We start from the raw sequence: 24480 nt of genomic DNA on the forward strand, positions 1-24480 counted from the left end.
TAAAATTTTATTATTATTTTTAAATGTAATTTATATATTTATTTCATATTGTATATAAAAATTGTATATAAAAATGTTATAATTGTGAAATCAATTCTGATTGGCTATTCATGAAACGATATTGAAAATTAGATTGTAGGACGGGAATCTAACAAATCAGAATTTTTTATATCACCGGAAATGAGCTATTAGAAATTAACACTATTGTGATATTATTATTCTTATAAAATGTAATAAATTTGGTAAAAATAATAGGGTAAATATACATTTATATTGATCATTTCATTAATTAAATCTATAAATAGAAATAAGACATTCATTTGAGTTATTGAGTATGTTGGAGGGGGTATTTGGATCACGTCGTCATGCACAAACGACGCTCTACTCGTCAGTCAGTCGCTTGCCGATTGTGAGAGACGTACGGAGGTGTTATTATGTCAGAAGTATTCAAACTGGGTGATCTTGTATGGTGTGTATTACGTGTTAATTAATGAATGTTTGTAATAAAAGTAGTGCAATGTAAACAGTGATTATTAATTAATATCTTTATGGATTTCAGGGCGAAGATGAAAGGATTTTCGCCTTGGCCTGGTCGGGTAAGTTGGAGTTAACTACTAACGGTTCTATGTTAACTACACTTTGCTTGGTTGTACGCGCCACGAAGTCAAACGCGGCCATCATATTTGGCGGGAACGTCTCGTACTCCGTTTGATTTTTTTAATTACACATCATATCAATTCAAATTGATATATTTTATATAATGTCAATAATGTTATTACTTCTCATTATATATTTCCCGCCGCATCCGACCTTCAAATTCAAATTGGCGCGCAGGTTACAAAAATATAACCTAAATTATATTCTGCCATTTCATAACTTTAATCATGATATTTGTAGACAAAACTTATATATTTACATTTCGTACATCCAAGCAACTATTATTTAAATTATTTTTTTTTATAAAAAAAAAGAAATTAATTTTATTCAAAATCAATTTTTATGAAATAAATACTTATAATGATAGCGCGCTAATTATGATTTTCTTAATTTCTAAATGAATTAAATTATAATATATAAATTATATTCTTTAATTATTCTAACTTATTATTTGTTATTTATTTTTATTTTATATATTGTTTATGAATAATAAAGAAATGTGATAAAATTAACAAAATTATTTTATTTATTAATTTATGTATATATATTTTTTAAATTATATTTAATAATATTTATATTTAAATATTATTTAAAACAATTTAATTACTTTGAAACATATTTGAAATATTTATAATAGAGTGAATTTGATGTAATATGATAAATATGATTTTGTAAATACAAATAATATAATGAATAAAAATATATAAATTACATTTATATCTATGTTTTTTATATTTAAAATATTTAAATATAATTTGCTATAATATATATTATGAATTAAATAATATAAAAAATATAAATATTATCAATATTTTTCTTTTTCAAATATGATTATTTTATTTTATTTTATTATTTAATAATATAGAAGTATAATATATTTGGTATAATTTTTATATATATACTAATTTCTCAATGACATCTTAAGGTGTCTAATCCTTCAAAGGACTTAAAGAAACCAACAAATACTAAGAAGGGACCAGTTCAATGTATTTTCTTCTTTGGAACAAATAATTAGTAAGTTTGAATAAAGTTATTTATTTTTTTCAAATTTTGTAATTTAGTTTAAAACTTATAAAAATATTTCTTATAGCGCATGGATAGAAGAATCTAATATAAAACCATATCTAGAATATAAAGATACTCTTGTAAAATCTAGTAAATCTGGTGCATTTAAAGATGCAGTAGAAGCAATAGAAGAATTTATTGCTAATGGAGAGGTAAGCTAAAGATATAAATAAAAATTATAATGTATATGTATGCAATATATATATATTAAAAATTTATAAAAAATAATAAAAAATATCTTATATATATTGGTTATTAAAATATTATAAAAAAATAATATTTAAACAATTATTGTAATAGTTACATAATAAACTTACCATAAATCATCTATTAACAATCATAGTAATACTATTTGCTATAGGTATTTGAAGATGGCTTAGACCCAGACTCTTTATTCGACAGACTTAAAGAAGAAAGTATATCTGAGAAGAAGAACATAGTAAAGACACCTAAACCTCGTAAGGTTAGGATTATATTATAACTTACAATAAATAATTTGATATATATGATAAACATTTTAATAAATTAAAATTATAGACTATATTTAATAAATTGTTATGTATATTATATTATAATATACATAAATATATATATATGTATATTATGTTATAATAATATGTATATTATGTATATTACAATATAAAATATATGATATAAAATTATTGATTTAGGAAACGCCAAAAACTAAAAGATTGGACTCTAGTGCAAGTGAAGTTCGTCGTCCAGCCAAAAAACAACGAAGAGAATCAAGTACAAGTAATAGTAATAGGGTTGGCAGCATTAGTCCTGCATTAAATCATTCAACTCCTGTTAGAAAATCGGGATCAACTCTTCTTAATAGGCCCGCGAATATTGCTAGACCTGTAAGTACATTTTATTATACAAATTTTATTATTTTGCAATTAATATATTCAAAACATATATAAGTTTTATATATTATAAAAAACTTTTGATATTATATAATTATATATATTATTTGATTATTTACAATATAGACAAAAGTTAATATTTTATTTTTTAAATAAATACAAAATATTTTAAAAACAGCAATTTATATATATATATATATATATATATATATATATATATATTTATATATATATATATATATATTAGAATATTTATCACCAACTTTCATTTATTCATGTAAATAAATAAATAATAATATCATTATGCCTTTTTTAATTCCTTTCCATTAATAATATAATAATAATTCCATTAAATTTATATTATTTAATACAAAATTACGAAATTTCCTTTATTTTTTTTTTTCATTCCATTCCATTTTTAAAAAATAATATTTAAAACATATGAATTTTTTATTTATATTGTATTTCTTATATTAATTTACTTATATTATTTATATTAATATTTTGATTTGTTTTGTTTTAAATTTGATATTTTATATATTATTTATATTATATATAAATTTTAAAATTTTGTTTCATTAAAAAAGAATTATTATATAACTTTTAAATGCTAAATTTGAATTTAGAATGAATTTAATTATTAATATGTTAATAACAACTTAAGAAAATTTAACGTAATAGGTAACACCTCCTTTGGATGTGGAAACAATGTCGCAAACGCTTAAAGAGAAGAACATCCTTCCATCAACCTTGAAATTTGGATTCCTTGGTTTGGGAATAATGGGAAGCGGTATCGTAAAAAACCTGATCAACAGTGGACACAGCGTGATTGTGTGGAATCGAACACAGGAAAAGGTATGTACAATTCATTTAATTATATTATACAATGCTATATTGTAATTATTATAATTACAATGTTATTCTCCCATTATAAATATTTTTTAAAATAATAGAAAAGAAAAAATAATCAATATTCCAAATATATTACTGATTGATATTAATAAATTCTATTTATTATAATCTTAATTTGAACGAGATTGTCTAAATACAGGAAACAAATGATAAACAATAATAATAATAAAAATTAATTTTTAAAATTTTAATTTATAAAAAAATAATTTTTATAAATCAAAATACATATATTTTTTAGTAAAATTTTTTGATTTAAAATAGTTATTTTGAACAATCACAACTTTTTTTTAATTTTAAATTTGCATTAAGAACATAAATTTAAGTTTTCGGGAGAATATTGCAGACTTTATATAAATTGATAATGATCTTCATTTATTATCAATTTTGTTACTGCATCATCAGTAAGATTTATATTACCGTTTATTCTATCGTATTCTATCGTATTTCATCTTTAATCAATGATTTAAGTTTTGTTATAAAAGTAATGTTATAAAAATATATTATTTTTTTCAATAAAATGTTTTAATAATTTTATGAAAATAAAAGTTAGGAATATAAACAAATTGATACATATTTTGAAAAAATTTTATTTATTGATCGTCCTGCATGTTCAATTTATTTTTAAAACTACTTATTTTAATTTATAATTTAAAATATTAAAATGATAACTAAAGTTATTTATAATAAAAAATTTTAAAGGAATATAATCATTTAAATTTAATAAGTAATTTAATAATTAGTTATATTTTGATAATCGTTTGATACAAAATGTAAAATGTGGAATTATATATTAGTGGAAAAGTTTGAAAATCTTTTCCTTTATATTTTAAAATTTATGCTAATATATATATATATACATATATATATATATGTACATATATATATTTTTTTATTTATACATATCTAAATATAAAAAAAAAGAATATGGAACAATAGTAGAAGTAATTTTTTATTGTAGATCAAAAAATATTTTAATTTTTTTGAAAATATTGATATTATTTCTACAAAAATAAATATTTTTATACATTTTTATTAGTATTCTTTGCATATGTTCACTAACAAACTAAAAAATATGGAAAATTACAAAGCATTCAAAAAGAAATTGTGAAATTGTATTTTTATAGGAGGAACTTATGATTGAAAAACAATACGCAAATATAATGCGTATATGCAAGTTATCCTTCATTTTGCTATACCATAGTAATATTTTGGAACGTGTTTTTATAATATTCCACAGCCCAGTTTTGGCGAGTGGTTGTTTTGATGAAGTACATCTGTAGCCATTTATTTGTATATTTAATAGTTATTATTATTATTATTAAATCGTTAATAATTAGTCCTATAATCAGTTCTGTGAGTCAATAGATGTGTCTCACAATTCTAAATAACATTATCGAAAATAAACATTTAAGAAACAGTTTAACAGAATTTGATATAATTTCGCTTGGACAAACTCAAAACATGTAAATTAACTTTTCATTATTTTATATTATGATATTTTTGACTTAAAAAAAAGTTTAAATTTATAATTCAATTTTATATGATACGTTTGTAGACATTCCAAGTATACAATGCTATTAATAAATAATTATTCGAAGATAACAAGTGAAATTTTTAAAATAACTTTTTCAAAAAGTATAAATATAAATTTTGAGTTTAGGAAACCATAAATACATATCTTATTAAAAATTAAGTTTCAGTAAGACTAATTCTTTGATAACGAATGATAAGATGTTTAGAAGTAGTGATGGCATGTAATCTTATTATTAGTAGATTATTATTTGAATAACACGATATTTTGAAATACCAAAATCATTAAAAATATCATTTTAAGAATATCAACGCGTATTGAAGTACATGAAAGATAATTAAAAATCGGATTGCGTGAGGCACATTACTACATAACCGCTAAGATTCATATCGGTTACACCAATCACCTAATCCGTTTATTTTTCTTCGTTCGTCACGAAACGCGATTCGAATTCATTTTTCCGCAATATCATTCATGGTAACGGCAGTTTGTTAGTTGTATAACGTCCTATATTTCATTGCATATGCTTCTTGCCGAGTTTGACGCGTTCTTGTTTTCGAGGGATGATAAAATTTTATCTCTTTGAAGTCACTGAAGCGATCCAAAAATAACGGTGGAACACCGCTACATGCGTTAGCTCTTGTTCGTTTCCACGGCATGCAAACGTGTGTAGTGGGGGGTCACGAGAGACGGTTGAGCGGAAAGGAAAGTGAAAAAAGATTTGAAAAGGAAGAAAATTGAATACGCGCGCATTTCATATTAAACAAATTTGAAATTTCATAGAACAACAAACAAAATTGTATTTGTTCTTATCATACGCAGTAAACGCATAAATTTGATTGCATATATTCAATTTTTAAATTATATTATGGAGCATAATTATATAAATTTTAAAAAAAGAAATTTGATAGTGAAATTTAATTTTTTTGACATTATCATAATTGTAAAAATTTGAAATAACTATTGTATTTGAATTAGTGATGTTTAGCAATTATTCGATAATATATATATATATATTTATGTATATATATATATATATATATATATATATATATATATATTATACATTAAATGTTAAATTGCAATGTTTGAAAATTATTTCTCAATGTGAAAAGTAAATTTATGATTTAAATATTTATAATATTATTTTAGAAAAGATTAATTTACGATTATATCCATTTTTAGAATTTAACGAAAAATAAATAACATTAAATATTAAACTAAAAACAATTAGGTAAATTTTGATTAAACTTTTTATGGCAAAGGAAAAAATTCAATTTTAACTTCTCTATTCAAGCTGAATAAATTTTATTTTTAACAATTTTTTATATTTTTTTAATGATTTAAAAATATTATTCGATGTATACATTTAAACCAGATATATCGTCGAATAATGTTGATGTTGTTACATAACATGCATATAAAATAGGAAATAGTCGTTTATACAATTAAAAAAATAATTTTTCATAACATTTAAATTCGTTGATTCGTATTTTTTTTTTTTATTATTAAATAGATAAAATACTGCAAAATTGAAATAAATGATATAATATCAATAAACTGTTTCCTGAATAAGTTTAAGTTTACAAATCATCTGCGTAAGTTTTCCCAATTATAATAAAATGTCGTCAACTAAAGTAACAGCTCGTAGAACATGCATTATCTACTAAGCTCATTGAAATAATGAAAGCCACGATCGGTTTGTGATTCTGCGATTGAATTTTTATTCTTGCACATAGAAAAGCACATGAGAAAAAAGGAATAGTCTGATATTAAAGCATTGTTAAAGTTGCGTGTTAATAATTTGTACAGTCTTTATCGTAGCTTTGTGATCGTGATTATCACGATTAGAATATTCTTTTTATTTAACACCAATAATTAGAGATTTGTCTCATTGCGCCATTTTTAGTTCACCCGAATGATCAAATATTTTAAATAGATCTGCAAGACTTTTTTTTTTAGTTGAAATTGATATATCTCTCTTTTTCTTATGTAAATTAGTTGGACATTTTCAATTTAAATTATTGATTATTATTATATTTAAAAATAAAATAACGATTACTTTAAAAATAAAATTAATCTTTTTAAGATTAGAAATAATTAAAAAAAGAACTACTTATAGATTTCTGATAAAAATTTTTGTACATATTTTAATTAAAGTGACAAATTTGATTTGAATAACTTGAGATGATAAAAAAATTTCAGAAATATCACTTATTATCTTCTTCGATACTTTACGAAACAAAATATGCTATTATGATAATTAAGTACATCTTTGTTTCCGATAAAATGATTTTTTTTTCTTAAATAATTATATATTTATACATTTCGAACAATTTGCACGTGAGTTGGGAACAATTTAAAAGCGAAAAGAAATCGTTAAAAAGGATCAAAAAAATATTTATCTAAATGAATAGTTCAATTTTTTGGAATTGAAAATAAAAGGATGAAAAGAACATAAAAACAATCAAAACACAACAACACGTTTTGTTTCGTCGAACCTCGATCAGTGAAGAAATTATCAACAATATATACCGATCGCGAGTTCAGTCTCATAAAAATTGTAGTTACTCGTTTCTGCAAACTGATAAAATCTCATGTATGCATATTATTTACAAGAGAATAAAAAAGAGTCGATCGATTGCTTTTAATTACAAAAATTATTGATCTTCGGGAAAATTGACAATTAGGCGAAAATTATTGTGGATTCATTATACGCGTTGTTTCTTTCTTTTTTCTTTTCTCTCTCTTTTTTTTTTTTTTTATTTTGTTTTGGTTTATGGTTTTGCAAGTTTTTTGTTTTAGTTGAAATTGGCTTACGGAAGAATTGGCAGTAACACTCTATATCTTGCATTTCTTTCCAGCGTTTTCTTCATCTAAAAATCGACGTTCATTATCGTTGATACTGAGCGATGATAACGACAATGATAAAAAGCACAAAGTATAAGGGCGGACAGGTTGCAAGGTCATCGACCGAATCACAGAAAAATCCTTGGAAACTGTCCGCGATTTTTTTTTCTAATGTCCTCCTTAAACAACACTCACGCATACACAACCATCAGTTTGATCGATGTCAATAAAGGGACATTCCTATTCTCGGCGTTCTTCTCTTATCGTTTATAGAGGTATATTGTTTGTTATTTTATAAAAAAAAAAAAAGCAAAAAACAAAAGAAAAAAAAATAAATAAATAAATAAATTTTAAGAAGTCCCACGATAGAGAAAAATACCACCGTTCGTTCTTGCGAATGCATTCTCACTTACCGATGTAGAGGCACTTCTATAAATTTTTCTCACATAATAATCCAGTGGCAGTACATTCTCGTCTTAATTATAATCTTGCTATTATAAAGAGAGGTTAGTACTCTTTCGTAACACATGTCGTCAAAGTTGTCTAAAGTTTGGTTTCACGTGGTAGATCAGGCATACTGGAGGTGGGTGCAAGGAGACCAAAACATTCTGGAATTTTATTAGGCTCTTTGGCTAAAATTTCGGTGCTGAAGCCTTTAAAAACTGGCTTAATATGGTCTGCATCTTTATATACTGATGAAGAGCTTCCATCTTCTTCGATACTGTGAAGTATTATCGAATGTGGTGCTGCTATTCCATTAGATAATGGATCAAATCGAATAGGCGGCCCTGTTTCCTCGATGTAATTGATATGGATACCTTCCATAATTCCATGAGGACTGGTCGACGAAAGTTCCGTTGGTGTATAATACTCGCTATTAACATCTTCCATGCTTGTACTGTTCTCTAGGTTGTTAATTTTTGCTTTGAAGTATGTGTCCATTCGGACGGATCCGTCTTCTTTCGGATCAAACACCATCGAATCGCTTTTTCCACAAGAACCGCTTCGACAATTATCAAAATAGAAATTCGGTAGATTCTCCAATACTTTGTTTAGCGTTTGTTGTTGGTACTTATAACTCTCACGCAGTCGTAGCACCTGGTGGGCACTGAACTTTCTTATCTTGTTACGTTGGAAGACATAATTTTCTCGCACCCAATTGAGCTGACTGGTTGAGTAATCTCGTACTTTCCGCACCTATTTCAAGATCAAAAAAACAACATTGTGAAACGTTATATATCATTATACATCCCAAATATATATCATATTTGAGAAGTAGCTGAGATTTCTCTTCACATATTTCTTAATATTTGTGAAAATGGTTTTCAAAAAAATAACAAATTCCTACAATTTTGTATTACAGCAAATTCTGATCTAGTTATGTAATAAGAATTTATGAATAATATTTTATTACCTGATCATAATACTGATCTCTGAGAGCCGTAAGATGGCTCGTTCCATAATCCCTTATATCTCTAATGTGCCTCATTTGACCTTCGTAACTATCGCGAATCCATTCTACTTGTTGAGCACAATTCTCTTTTATTCTATGTACTTGTTGAGTGTAATTCTCGCGTAATCTCTCAAGTTGTTGACTCTTGTATTGTTCGATATTATCCAACATTTGATAAATTTGTTTTGCTCTAGGAGTAGAACCAACGTGTCTACAACACATACACCATTTTAAACAGCCACACCTGAAACGAATAGAATAATTTTATTTAGTAGCAACACGAGTTGCATAGTGCATGCATGAATCAGTTTCACATGAGTTTGTTTTAGGTTAATTTCAATAATAATTATTTTAAATGTTTACACGAAATAGAAGGGATAAATATTAGTACGTCTATCTATTTTAACGAAGCTAAACAATGCACGATTTATTTTTGAATAACAACTCTATATATATATATAATATGATAATTATAGTTAGCTTATTAAATGATTGATGAAACAGAAAAAAAAAAATACTTACTTGATCAAGAGATAACGCAACAGTTGCAAGAAGAGCGTTAAAAGAAGAAAAGTCGTGGCAGTAACAGCTCCTACCAAAATGCTGATGATCCTGACTTTGTTTAATGTTATTGGATTCATCTGCAAACTAACATAGGAAGTAGCATTGGCAATTGGATTCACCGCGAAACACTTGTATTGTCCAACATCCTGCCTGAGCAACGTCGTGATATATAAAGATCCATTCTCGAGAATACGTATACGACCATCATCAACGAACGGTACACTTTGTTCCCATCCGTGCGTAGAAGGATGTTCGACAAAATTATCGGGAAATGCTGGATCCGGATTCCAATGCAGTACTTGAAGTCTCGGAGTAACCCATGTTAACGATGGCGTAGGATTGCCACTGAATTCGCATTCGAGTAGTACGGAATGAAACAACAGATACTGTTCCGTGGGCGTAGAGTATGTCAAATTCGGTGGTGTGCATTTCAAATAACGAAGAGTTTGAAGGATATCGCCGGTACCATCGATCTCATCGCCGCACCGGAATCCACTTTGAAAAGCGGTCCGTAAATGTTCTTTGCTTTCAGCCCATTTTACAAACCAGAACATACGGCAATCGCAAGCCCACGGGTTCCCTTGCAGCTGTAATTCATTTAGAAACGACAGCTGCGCCACATTTGCCGGAAGAAAGGTCAGATTACTGTCGTGTAGATCGATTTTACGAAGAGCCGGTGTACGATCCAAGGTAGATCGAGAGATCTCGCGCAGTGGACTGTTATTTATTTCCAATGTCTCAAGTTTCTCTAATCCCTTCAAGTCTTCGTTGCGAAGAACTTCTAGTTTCGTTCCGGAAAGCAACAGAGTGCGTAGCTTTCTTAGCGGTCGCCATACATCTTGTGGAAGTACCGTAACCGGTAGATTTTTTAAGCTAAGCCATCTTAAATTTGACAGGCTTTGGAACGCGATATTTGATAAACGTGTTATAGGATTTTCGGAAAGATCGAGATACTGCAACGACGCGAGATCTGCAAAGAAACCACGCGGTATTGTATCAATTTCATTATCGTCCAGCTCTAGTATCTTCAATTGATTCAAACCGGAAAACAAATGCGATGGAAGTTTGGTAAGCCTGTTACCAGCCAGGCTGAGTTCTTGAAGGTTTTTGTTTAACGTGAAACTATGATCTGGCAAGGACACCAATAAATTATCGGAAAGATCCAAGCGAGTTAACGATTTGGCTGAAGCGAATAATTGATAAGGAAGTATTGACAATCGATTTCGCGACAAGCCGATCTCCTCAAGTCGGTTTAAATTTTGAAACAATGCTCGTGGGATTATAGTCAACTGGTTTCCAGTAAGATTCAGGTACTGTAGTTGATGTAACGGATGGAAGACATCCGACGGTAGTTCCGTCAACCTATTGTCACCTAAGTTGAGATGTTCGAGGAACGTTGTAGCAAGGAACACGCCGGATTCTATTCTTTCGATTCCACTTGAAGTCCAGGCCAGACTCTTGAGACGAATTGCAATTTCGAGGGCGGAAACGGGTATGGTAGCAGCTCTGACGTTTTTTAACACAACATTGGTAGTTTCTCTGGACAAACCAAGTCCAAGGAAGCTTCGTTCCCGACACAATAGACTTTTTCCATTGTCTAGGCATTCGCAACCCGCAGCGCATTTTAGACGCGAAGATGGTGATGTTTTTTCCGTAAAAAAAGTTGACGAACCCGCTGAAGAGAGATCCTGTGAACCCGTAATGTGCACCGCAGTGAGAAGAACTATTAACCACCACCACGAGTCCCACGTGAAAACCCGCTCCCTCATTCCTATAACCTGTAATATGACGATTTCTACGCATATAACTAAGAATTCCCATGTCCTGATCTTCGCGAAATCCAAATTGATCGATTTAATTGACCGATATTCTTCTTCTTGATTATATTGTATAAATTTTGCCTTGTTTTTTTGATCGAAAAATAAAACTTTCACTTATAATTTAATAACTCTTTAAAAGGAGGAAGCATGGTAACAGAAAAGTGTATTGTCATTTCTTCACAAGTATTTAATACGGCACATATGCTTTTACTAAAAGATGCAAATTGTGCTATATAATATTATCTTTCTTTTCTTTTGCTCTTCTTTTTCGTTATTATGATTTTTCTTTATATATTACATACCTAGCAAGAATCACGGGACAAGCCGTGAAGCACCGTGTGTCTCGTCTGAGATAGCGACGGGCTACTGGTGATGTGTCTAACCGTTTGCAAAAAATCCGGCCCAATGTCTTATGAAGGTATCGAGGTTGTTGAATTTATTGATGGTGGCGGCAGTGGTGTTGCTGCTATTGCCGTGTTGAGCCGGTAACATAATTGTGTGCGCTCTAATGGAACGACTTGTAGACTTCCGAAATTGGACGGGAAAGGAATCCGCCAGCATACAATATATGGCTGCACACAACTACTATACTGCTATGAAAGCACTCGCGCGCGCGCAAGTACGCATATTAATGGTAACACATACAAACTAATCACACATGCACGCACACACGCACTCACGCACACTCAAGTTTCTCTTTTTTTCTTCGTGTATTATCTTTTTTTTATCTTGTATTATTATCTCTTTTTACGTATCAGTTCTGTCAAATGTGCAGCGACAAAATAGAGATATACTATTGTTTCGCGTGTCACATGACACACTCGTTCATCGCGACACGACTAGCATCGTCCGTCGCGTATCAGAAGCAAAAACTGACTGTGAAAGATCTGTTCCGTCCGTTCCACCAACTCTGGCTTCTCCTCGTGGTAACCATCATCTCGAAAAGCCGGCAACGTTGCGAGTTTCAAGACTGCGCCGACGCAAAGCCTACTTCACCTCTCTGCACCGCGCTCAACGAACCGCCCTATGAGGGGAACCCAACTATAACCAGATACAGCCCTTTTAGCTTGATTCTTGCTTATTGTCCCTGCATTCTCGCTATCGACACCAAAATTATTATTTCTTTTAATTTATTTTGAACAGCTTATCCGTTACCATCATTACATTTTATATTACACGTTACATGTTTTTTTTATTTTTATGTTCTTTTCATGTTCATTAATTAGTTTTTATCTGCTTTTCGGCTTGCTAAATAATATTATTGCCAATTGCTCAAATAAATCTTTCAAATTTTTATGAGAAGTTGTATTTTTTAAGATATATTGCAATTCTTATTATAGCATTTTTTTCTACAGTGCGCATTATTTTACTTCAATTTCCAATCAATATTAGAAAATATTTCTCAAAATAAATTGAATATTTAATTTTTTTTTGAAATTGCAATCAAACATTATTATTCTGAAAAATTATTAATATTCCTTTCTGAAAAAAATTGATAAAAATTATCATATTTTATTGTTTATTTTTATATATATTTTTATTTTTATAAAAATTTATTTTTTATGTAGATCCTAAAAACAAAATGCTGTTTTTTCTTAATAAAATATAATTTTATATATTATTATATTACGCAATATTTTTATTTGTTTTATTTGGAATCTTTTCATTATTTGAATATAATGATACACAAATATACAATAAAAATAATATTATATTATAATTATACGGAAAATATATATGGAATTATACAGAATAAATGAAAATATTTTTTTCATTAACGAAAGAAGTTCTATGATGACTAAACATATATTAAAAATATTTATCTCTCTATTATCTCTCTATTTCAAAAAAAGTATAGTGCTTTATTTATGAAACTCATAATTTTCGTTCTTAATTAAAAATCAAATTTTTTTTTTAAAAACTATTTTTTATTTATGTAACATATATCTTTTTTTCATATATATAGATTTTTTCATTTAAATTTTTTAAATATTTAATAAATAATGCACATTATCATATCACGAACTATGGTACACTTGTAATGTAAACTGTAACAGTAAATTATTTATATGATAATTAAATCGATCTTGATAATATAACTTCGTCAGCGATATCTAACAATATTCAATTTTGAATAGGATTCAATCTATAAAAATTTTCTGCGTTATATAAAAAAAAAAAACAGTCATAGAGAAAGGAATATGACGAAATTTAGTTGTTAGACAACAGTCTTTAGGTTAGAACGATCATTATATACCAATCTTAATTTAATCAAGAAGTTTGTATTGATTTATCTTTTCTATTTTAAGGAATATTATCATAAAATTGACAATCTACAATTAATATTTAATAAATAAATAATATATATATATATATATCTTTATAAAACAGAGAAAAAAAAATTAATAATAATTTTGCACATTATAAAATATTATTTTAAAATTATTAACAATTGTAAATTTATATAAATATATCTGATATTTTTATGAAAAAAGAATTGAAAAATATGAAAAATTTTTTATATAAATAATATTAATAATTTTATTAGAAATTCGATGTGTATTGTACGTATATATAAAAATGATAACAAATGTCTCGAATTACAATTCTTTGATATTCTTCAATTATGCCTGCAGATAAGCCTCGATTTGTATATATATATATATATATATATATATATATATATATATATTATTATTATCTTGATTTTTATTTTCTCTTTTTTCCTCGTTTTTATTTTTTTCAATATCGAATTTTATTTCGAATTTGTAAATTGGATTTAATAAAGTTGCAAAATATTGCACGTTTTATCATGATATAAATGGAATTAGTTTGCCAAATAGTTGAATGAATTATGAACCTGAACTTGAATTACAATTAAATTATGATTATGCAATTCGAATGACTTAGTAAATCGTTTTAGTAATTTGTTTCGAAATTTGATTTGTGTGCATATTCGTAATGAGATTGAATTTGATTGCAAAACTTCCATAAATTGCGCAAAAGCTTTTCTTTTTGTTTTCTTTTCTTATTATTGCCAAGAGAAGCAACTAAGCATAGAATTATTATTTCTTATTTTAATCTCTTATATTTTTTCTTTTATTCTTTGTTATATCATTTTATTAATTGAAATAAATGTATAATTTTTGTTTGAATATTTCTGAATGTATTGTTATCACAGATAAAGATTCATGTGATATGATAATAGCAAATTAATTAGAAGACATGTAAAATATTGTCTTAGGTATTGTCATTAATGAAACATGACACTTAATTTTTGGATCATATAATATATATTCAATTGAAAAAAATATATGAATAATATGAATAAATATGAAATTATTGATTAAAAAATATGCTTGTGTGTGTGTGTGTGTGTGTGTGTGTGTGTGTGTGTGTTATATAATATTATCAAAAAAATAAAATGAAAAAAAAAATTAAAAAAAAAAATGTCTTAAATAAATTGCAAAAAAAAGCATTTGCAAAGCTATAATGAATTATATATTATATATATTTATAAATAAATATGTGATTATAAATAAATATGAAATAAAATTCTTTATATTCATATTCATGAAATGAAAAACAAATTTGGTCTGCAACAGAATATTATATTGCGCACAAATTATTTTATATATATATATATATATATATATATATATATATATATATATATATACACAAAACTTGAAAATATATGCAAATTTATGAAAATTCTCTTTTGAATTAATAAATAACTTTAAGATACGTTAACAAATAAATTCAATAGCGTTGTTACGTAATACTATTGGCACACGATCTTTAGAAGAGTCAAAAGATTGTAGATAGATAATAATAATAGAAAAAGAAAAGAGAAGTACGTAGTTATTTTAAATATACATTCTTTCATTTTCAATAATAATTGGATTATAAAATTAATATAAAATAATTTGTTATGATGAAAACAAAATGGAGTAGAAGAGAATTAAAGAAAAATTCCAAGTTCTTTCTGTTTTATTCTTACAAATAAATAGAATTTAACTATTTAGCGCATAATGAAATTTTCTTTATTGCATAATATCATTACATATCATAATATCACGCGTAGTTATAGAATAGAAGAAAGCAATTTTCTTATATTTGTAATAAATCAGAATTCATCGGACATAATAAGAAAAAGAAAGAAAAAATTAAAAAAAATGATGATAAATAAATAAAAAATAATAAATATCTTTGTTAATTACAAGAGAAAAATAAAGAGAGATTCATACAAAAATGATATACAAAATTCATACAAACTCGAAGAAACAGAGATACGGTCGACCGTTGAATAAACCTGAGAAGAGCTCGATCAGCTGGGAACGGGACAATGTTGCCATGTTTCTTTTCGTGACCCCGGTTGGCGACCGCGTCGACTTTGTCGATCAATATTACTGAAATCTGGCAACCTCGCAGCTATCCAACTCTTTATTTATACGTGTCGGTCACACAGCGCAAGCTCGTTCTGAACCTTCCTTTGGTCGCTTTTGTCCTTCGTCATCTTCGTTCCCTTGGCCTTTACAATTTTATTCTACTATTTCTATATTTTTGAAAAGTTAATTATTTGTTTAACTATACTTAAAGTTAGAATATCAAATAAATGAACTAAACAAAAATAATTATTAATTAAATATTTGATAGAAAATTCTATAATTTGAATTACATTATATTACATAAATATTTTTAGAATTGGTGGATATAGATTAAAATAATCAGGGACGTACTAATATCAAATATAATGTGTTCCAATATATTATATATTACTTTAATAAATGCTGGTCATTCAACCTTCATATGATTGATATAAGCGATGAGGATACACATTGTTTTTTGAAAAACATTAAAAAAAATTAAACTAAAAAATATTATTATTTATACATCTGATAATTCTTAAATTATTTAAATACTCTAGTAATCTTAAATTATCTTATTCTTTATAATTTTTATTTTAATAATAGAGAATTATTTCATAAAAATAACTTTTTATTTAATTAAGATTAATCCTTAATAATTCTTGATAATAAAATTTAAGATAAGATTAAATCATTGAAAAATAATAAGAAACTTTACTAAATTTTAAAAAATAACTAACTTTATTAAGAACAGATCTTATAATTGTAAATTTAAAAAAAAATATATCTTAATATTATTCTAGAAATTTTAAATTTTTTCAATTATATTAAAATATCTATAAAATATTCAATTTATTATTTTATAAACTATTTTTTGGTAGAAAATTTGGAAAAGATTTTCCACAGTAAATTACACAAGAAACACACGAGACTTGCTAATTATCTCTATTAAACGTACCTTCTTCCACTTTACCTTCATGGTTCTTTCGTCTCGACATGTTCATTCTTGCTCTCGCCGAGTCAGCAATTCGGTGAAATTAATTGCTAGTTGAGCTTTCACCTTTTAGTATGTTGATAATGATTATTATAGTATATTTCAAGTTCAAAAATAATTTAATTTTTGCATATGATCAATGTTGTGTAAGAATATTAATTAACTTTTTTTTTAATCAATTATAACTTTTTTATAAAACTTCGAGATCATTCTTAGAACCTTGTAGTTCTTTTCATCATTTTAAATACAAATCGTTTCTTTTTGCATGAATTCTCACGTTCGTGTTTTGTGTCATTTTATTTCTTGATCATATATCATGTGTATCATGTTAATAATAACAAAATTAATATTAAAATTTCTAATTTGTAATTAGAAATTTTATATAAGGAATTTCCGCACTGAACTACTGAAAGCTGCAAAGCTATACCCAATTCTTCTCTACTTTTTGAATAACATCCACCACTTTTATAACTTGTATGGTTTCATGCTTGTCCATCCGACTTTTGATCGACATGTATATGTGCATAGTTTTTTATTACTAATTTATTTTTTAGAAAGAATGGATCTTGAATGCAAGAAAAAATTTAATTGAAAAAGATTAAAATCATTTTAAAATCAATCAAGAAAAAATTATTTCAATAAAAATAATAGCTTATAAAATAATAGCTATAAAAATAAGCTTAAACTAATTTTAAAATTATATTATATTTAATATACATAACGTAGTTACATATTGTTTAAATTATTACGTTTAATATATAATATTTATATAATATTTCATTTTATTGCAGATTTGTCTATTTATTGTGCAGGATAGTAAATGTTTTTCTGTTTATATGATAATATTTAAAAACATATAACAATTAATTTTTCAAAGTATCATATATATATATAATCATACATATATAATCATATGAATTTTAAATATTTTTCTAATTAATGTAGTATTAATTAATTAAATATATAATAAAAGATTTTTATAAATTGTTATAATTGTAAATAATATTGTAATGTATATAATTTTTTTAAAGAATTTGAAAGATTTGAAAATCATAATTTATTACATGGATGATATTTGAGATATTCTGAACTATTTGATGTATATTGCATGCAATTATATTGAATACACCGACTTATTCGTTCCGGAAAATCATTAAATTTCTTCTTTGATAGAAACTATACAAGTCGATTGAAGTTGGTTCAAGGTTATCCACTGACATGTATTTCGCAGTTACATAAATATAGCTTGTTATATAATTTCTCATTATATTTAAATAAAAAATAATGGTTCTTTTTGAAATTTTTGTATTAAAAAAATTCAAGGGTTCCATAAAAAAAAAGTTAAAATAGGATTTTTCTTTATATATATTAATAAATTACTAATCATATTAATATGAATAAAATGAATAAAATATATTATAAGTGACAAAATTAAGTTGCTATTTTAAATCCTATATCTGCAGATTTTTTTATTTTTGCAAGTTGTGCAAATATAATCTGAACGATGTAAGCAATTGAGAATATATATCATTTTGCATTATACATAAAAAAAGTGAAAGAAAAAAAAAGTATCTACTGATCATTTGCTTCTTTCCTTTTTCATTTTGCATTCATTTATTTAATTTTTAACCTTAATTATTTATGCTATACATTTTTGTTATCAATGTATAACGTAATTCATATTTGATTTTTCAATTGTATAAAAGTATTCTCTTATATGATTTTATATTTTATAATATAAAATCATGATTATATTATATGAATAAATTTTTTTTGCTTGCTCAAACAGATTAGAATATTGTGTAAAATAATGCAGATCTGAAATATGATCGATATACTTTTTATTAATTATTTTTGTGCGTGTGCAAAGAATGGAAAATATAAATTTTTATATTTGTTTCAAATCATTGAATATTATTCAACTAATAAGTATTAATATCAATAAATATTAGTTAATATTAAAACAAAATTATTATTATATTTTTGTCATTTAATAACCAAAGAATTTGCTTTATGACTAAAAAAAAGATGAACATTTATTATATGTTTAGTTGTAAAATTCCGGTTTATAAGATTATCAAAGATTGTTTGTTGAACTGAAAAAATATAACCTACTCATCTTCTCTGTTCCTTTGTTGACAACACTTAACTGACTTGTTGACTCGCTACATTCATAAAGACAAGAAATCGTCAATGTCACGAATGTTCTTTTACATTTTTGATTTACGTTCATTATATATATATTTCAATAAAAAATTGTAATTAATACATGAATTATATTCAATAATTGAATAAGTATTGAATAAGCTGAAAAAAATTAATTTGAAAAGCATAAGTCGTAAAATATGACACCATTTATATATTGGATAAAATATGGCGTCAATTTCATTTAAAAATATTTACTTTCATATAAAAAACAGTATTATATATATATATCTTATAAATCTTAAGATAATCGAATCGTTGTTATATTAAATTCAATATAATTTTTAAATTGAATATCGTAATATTAACTGTTTTTACTGATTTGTTGTTCATTTCTTAAATATTGGAAAGTTTAGAAATTTCTAGAAATTCATCAGAACATATTTCGTTTTACGCTACATATAAAGCTAAATGAATTTATAATTCTTTGAATCTCAATGAATATGTAGATACACCTTTTGGCCGTATGCGGGAAATATCTTTAAATGATGCAATGGCGTCGTTTGCTGATGTGGCAAGCAAGCCTGGAAACGTTTAGCTTCGAAGCTGTTGAGACTACGTACGTGACCTGAATGGCGACGCAAATGGCGAGTGGCTCGTTGTGGCGACATCTACCGGAGCCGCTATCGTTAGATTTTTTGCAGTACCATGTCGCACCGAGCGGTGTCGCTAAGATGCTAAATCAAAACTTATCAGGGCCGTAACAAGCTTAATTTATGAATTGAAAAGAAAAATACAAAAATATTTTCTATTTAAGTTAATTATTTTATTTCTTTATATAATGAAATATTATGTATAAATTTATATCTATTCCATGTTTTGATTGGTTGGTCTCATCAATTTTCAAAATTTTAAATTTAAATTAAAAAATTAAAAAATTTAAATTTAGTGTATTGTTTTTTTTGTGTTAGTGCGCAGATTTTGTAAAAGCTGGGGCAGAGCAAGGTTTAACACCATCCGATGTGGTTCTTGCTGCCGATATTACATTTTCTTGTGTAGCGGATCCTCAAGCAGCTAAAGATGTAAGTAAACAATTTAATTTATCTTTTAAATTATCTTACGTATAATTTTGTTATTGTTTTGTTATCATATTATATTACAAAAAATGTTATTATTTTTAGATGGTGTTTGGAAATTGTGGAGTCCTTACGGAAATATCTCCAGAGAAAGGATACGTAGAAATGACTGGTATAGATGCAGAAACATCACAAGATATCGCTGAGGCAATAACTGCAAAAGGTGGCCGCTATTTAGAGGCTCAAGTACAGGGTAGCAAAACGCAAGCACAGGAGGGTACGTTGGTGATCCTTGCGGCTGGTGATCGAACTCTATTCGATGAATGTCAATCTTGCTTCGAAGCAATGGGGAAAAATAGTTTTTATCTTGGTGAGGTCGGCAATGCTTCCAAAATGAATCTCGTGCTTCAATTAATGGCAGGAGTCACTCTTGCTGGTTTGGCCGAGAGCATGGCTTTAGCAGATCGTGCTGGCCTTCAGCAAAAGGACGTACTTGAGGTTTTAGAATTAACATCATTGGCTTGTCCTGCTATTCTTGACAAAGGGAAAGGTATTACTATCATTTTTTTCTTTTTCTTATTTCTTTTGATCGATCATGACATTAGTAAATTATATCTAATTCTTTGATATCGATATGATTGATATGATTTAACTTTTTAGCTATCATCGAAGGAGGATTTCCTACACAGTTACCACTTCAACATATGCAAAAAGACTTAAGACTCTCTTTAGGTATGAGCGATCAATTGGAACAGCCATTACCATTGGCTGCTGCAGCGAATGAAGTTTACAAACACGCTAAACGCCTTGGTTATGGAGAACATGATGCTTCTGCTGTTTACATCAGAGCCAGGTTCTAACGGAGCATGCATCGTCAAGCTTTTGCTATACCATATTTATTGCAATATCTAACGTTGTTTCCCGTCGCTACCAGAGAAGAGTAGTGTGCTATTTGTTAAAGGGAATAGTGGAAAACCACTGAGAATCACTAAAAAAAAAAAAAGATGCACCGTGATATTTCTTAATATGTTAAATAGATTTGTCAGAACAGAATTATTCTGTTACTTTTGAAATCAATGCAGATGAATCCGATGGATTTGGGTGGATAATAGCAGTAATGTTGATGTATACAGGCCTCGTCGTTCGTTTAATGCGACGAATATGTAAACTATAAATGTATATGTAATTTTTTTTTTTTACATGTTTTTTCAAGAAAACTTTTTGCGTATACATAGATGAATACTTTTCTTTTTTTTTTTTTTTCCGTATTATTTTAACGCATGGCGACTACTTTTCTCGAGACAGCGTGGGTCTTGAATAGTCGATCTCTCGAGTCGCTTTCCGACTTCGATTCCATAAAACGCACCCCTCACTTGAAAACTTGAGAGACTTGGGACGTGTCGAAAATGTGCCTTACAATATTATTCGAACAAGGCTTTCGAATTTCTTCTTCTTTTTTTTTTTTTTTTTTTTTTTATTGGTTAAGCTGCAGGGCAAAACTTTGAATATTTTTTAAGTAGCATAATACAACTGAATTCAGTTTATATACTGATAATTTACGGGACGTTATATGAGAATATGAATTGTTAGAAATAAAAAAAATATGATGAAGATAGATACGCTTTATTGGTGCAATTATAAGATAGAATTGAGGATTCTCGATTTTATAAAAAAAAAAATTTGGCAGTATTTTAGAAGCGTCCGTTGAATGAAGCGAACTGATGATAGAAAAAGATGACCAACATTTTTTTATGTTTTTTTTCTTTAAAATCATTATTTTACTTCTGTGTTAAAGAGAAAATTTTACATTTTAATCGTGTATGTTTAGAATAAATTATAGGGATTATTTACAAATATTTACTCGATATGACCTTGTAGAAAAATTGAAAAAAAAAAAAAACGTGTTGGTCAATTTTCATCATCAAATCATTCGTCCTGGGAAACTTCTGATATATCGCCATTGTAATTTCAGTCTTGAATAACAATTAGAGACTTTTTTTGCGCTTAGCGTAATTTCGGTATTTTGTTTTTATCGACGTGGCTCTTTATGAATTAAGCCGAAAATAGCGTAAAATGATTCATATCTATATAGAGTCATTAAAATGAAAATAAAAACAAATTAAAAATTAATATATACGTACGTTACAGTATAAAAGAGGCTTTTCGGACCTACTAGTGTCCCTCTAATTATTATTAACTATTAAGATTAAATCAATTATACTTATAAAACGTAGATTTGCATTAAATGTTGGCATGGCATAGGGCGTGACGTATAATCTTAACGAAAACATTTTTATCCATAATTATTTTCGAAAATCACATTAAATGATTAATAATATATTTTATATTGCTATAACTTTCACAAGATTTTTTTGTTTCATATGATAAAAGAAAATTGTTACTTCTAATACGAACATCTTTCCATTATTCATGATTTTCTACTGACTTTCATAATTGATAATATCACATGAATTAATGGATATGTCGGAATGCTTCTCGGAACGATTTCCACAAATCACGTGCTCTTGTTCTCTCTCATGTACACATACTTAAGATCATCTTATAAAAAAAAAAAAGAAGGGAATCGTTTGGATGAGAAGGGAAGTGAGTGGCGCTTCCGTTTCCCAGGACGGTCGTGCGAGTCTCACAAGTGACACGCGACGAAGTCGAGGGCGACTGAAAGGTTGCCAATTTGTTTTAGAGCCAATCATACGAGTTTGTCTTTACTAGTAACGAGAAATTATCAAGATTCTCTTTCTCTTCATAAGAGGTGAGAAAATAGTTCGATTTGCAAATTTTCGTCCGCTAAAGGTCGATAAATATTTTTCTAGAAACAGTTTAACGTTAATGGAATGAACATGATATTGATTTTAACGATAAATCGATACGTGTGCTCTAGAAATTTTTTATGTGATTTCTTTTATCAATTATGAGTGGAAACTCGTGTTATTTGCTCGTTCATAAAAACAAACTCTTGGGTACGTGGGAAATTACGTACCGTATAACAGTGGCTAAACGCCCATATCACATACTGTATATGTAATTAGACTATCGATAGTTCTAATGTTACAATAATACATTGTGTACATCGTAGCATCATTGAATTGTTTCATAGTAATGAAAATGCATGGTAGTGAAGATTTCTCGTAATATACGATGAATGAGAGATATATATATATATATATAAATGGAGATATATATATATCATTTTTGCAAGAAATAGTTTTTTAATTGTATTTATAAATATACTTTTGGAACATAATGTTATAATATTATAAATATTATAAATTATAAAATTTAATAGAAATTAAAAAGTTCAATTATATAAATTTGTTTATTTATTCATTTTTTATTTATCAGTTAGCAATTACTAATATTAAAAAAAAAAATATTATATACAGCTATTTCATCATAAATTATCAATTATAATGTGAAATAACTTTATGCATATATTTGTATGTCGCATACTATTTTAGCTTGGAACTTCATTACCATGCGTTTATTTTGTATGCGTTAACAACAATTTAATGGTACTATATGTGTACACGTATAAGATGAAACAAAAATGATTGATAAATAGAAAAAAAATATTAAATATTGTATAAGCAAACATAAAGAAAAATATATATATACATATAGCTAGTAAAGAGTATAAATCACAGAGAGAGGGAGGAATTCGTATGAGTGCGACTGAATGAGTGAGAATACGTCATGAGCATTGCGTCAATAATTGACGTTATATGTTTTGCCACGAAATACACTGGTTTTTGAATAAATATCTATTTGAATTACGAATATTTATATTCAATAATCCAAACTTAAATATGTCTTTCCTATGTAGATTCCTCGTTTATTTTTGTCACAATTCTTATGACTAAAAATATTTTAATTAATCAATCAAGAACTATATTCCTTTCTATGCGTTTGTTAACAGTATACAAATAAAAATATGATAATATAAATATTTAATCTAAAATGAATTTATTCATTGATTATTCATATTCTACTGATTTTTCTGTTATATAATATTTAAAACTATTAATGAGTAATTGATATTTAAATAGGTTAGTAAACATATGTTAAACGTTTGAAATGGCAAGTTAATGATTTTTATTTTAATTTTAAAAATAATACAGTCCAAATTAAAAATTGATCTTGTTTAAAAAATGCGATG

At 26.7% G+C, this 24480-nt stretch overlaps 2 protein-coding genes and 1 long non-coding RNA gene across 3 annotated transcripts; 1 reads left to right on the forward strand and 2 right to left on the reverse strand.

Moving 5' to 3' along the window:
- The first annotated feature begins 354 nt into the window (after nucleotides 1-354).
- On the forward strand, nucleotides 355-24101 carry LOC550663 (putative oxidoreductase GLYR1 homolog). The gene is made up of 10 exons (XM_623058.6): nucleotides 355-469; nucleotides 560-596; nucleotides 1583-1671; nucleotides 1748-1874; nucleotides 2084-2185; nucleotides 2394-2585; nucleotides 3273-3446; nucleotides 20202-20312; nucleotides 20412-20856; nucleotides 20967-24101. The coding sequence occupies exons 1-10, from the start codon at nucleotides 435-437 to the stop codon at nucleotides 21164-21166; spliced, it is 1512 nt and encodes a 503-aa protein (XP_623061.2). The 5' UTR covers nucleotides 355-434; the 3' UTR covers nucleotides 21167-24101.
- LOC410825 (leucine-rich repeat and immunoglobulin-like domain-containing nogo receptor-interacting protein 3) lies at nucleotides 7728-12628 on the reverse strand. Its single transcript, XM_006568970.3, has 4 exons — nucleotides 12024-12628; nucleotides 9860-11679; nucleotides 9299-9581; nucleotides 7728-9081 (listed from the first exon to the last, which is right to left on the reverse strand). The coding sequence occupies exons 2-4, from the start codon at nucleotides 11668-11670 to the stop codon at nucleotides 8428-8430; spliced, it is 2748 nt and encodes a 915-aa protein (XP_006569033.1). The 5' UTR covers nucleotides 11671-11679; nucleotides 12024-12628; the 3' UTR covers nucleotides 7728-8427.
- On the reverse strand, nucleotides 15703-17703 carry LOC102653583. The gene is made up of 2 exons (XR_411312.3): nucleotides 17050-17703; nucleotides 15703-16255 (listed from the first exon to the last, which is right to left on the reverse strand). It is a non-coding gene; the product is annotated as an uncharacterized LOC102653583 (long non-coding RNA).
- Nucleotides 24102-24480: the final 379 nt, after the last annotated feature.

This window comes from Apis mellifera, linkage group LG2 (genome assembly GCF_003254395.2).
Source record: "Apis mellifera strain DH4 linkage group LG2, Amel_HAv3.1, whole genome shotgun sequence".
NCBI lineage: Eukaryota > Metazoa > Arthropoda > Insecta > Hymenoptera > Apidae > Apis > Apis mellifera.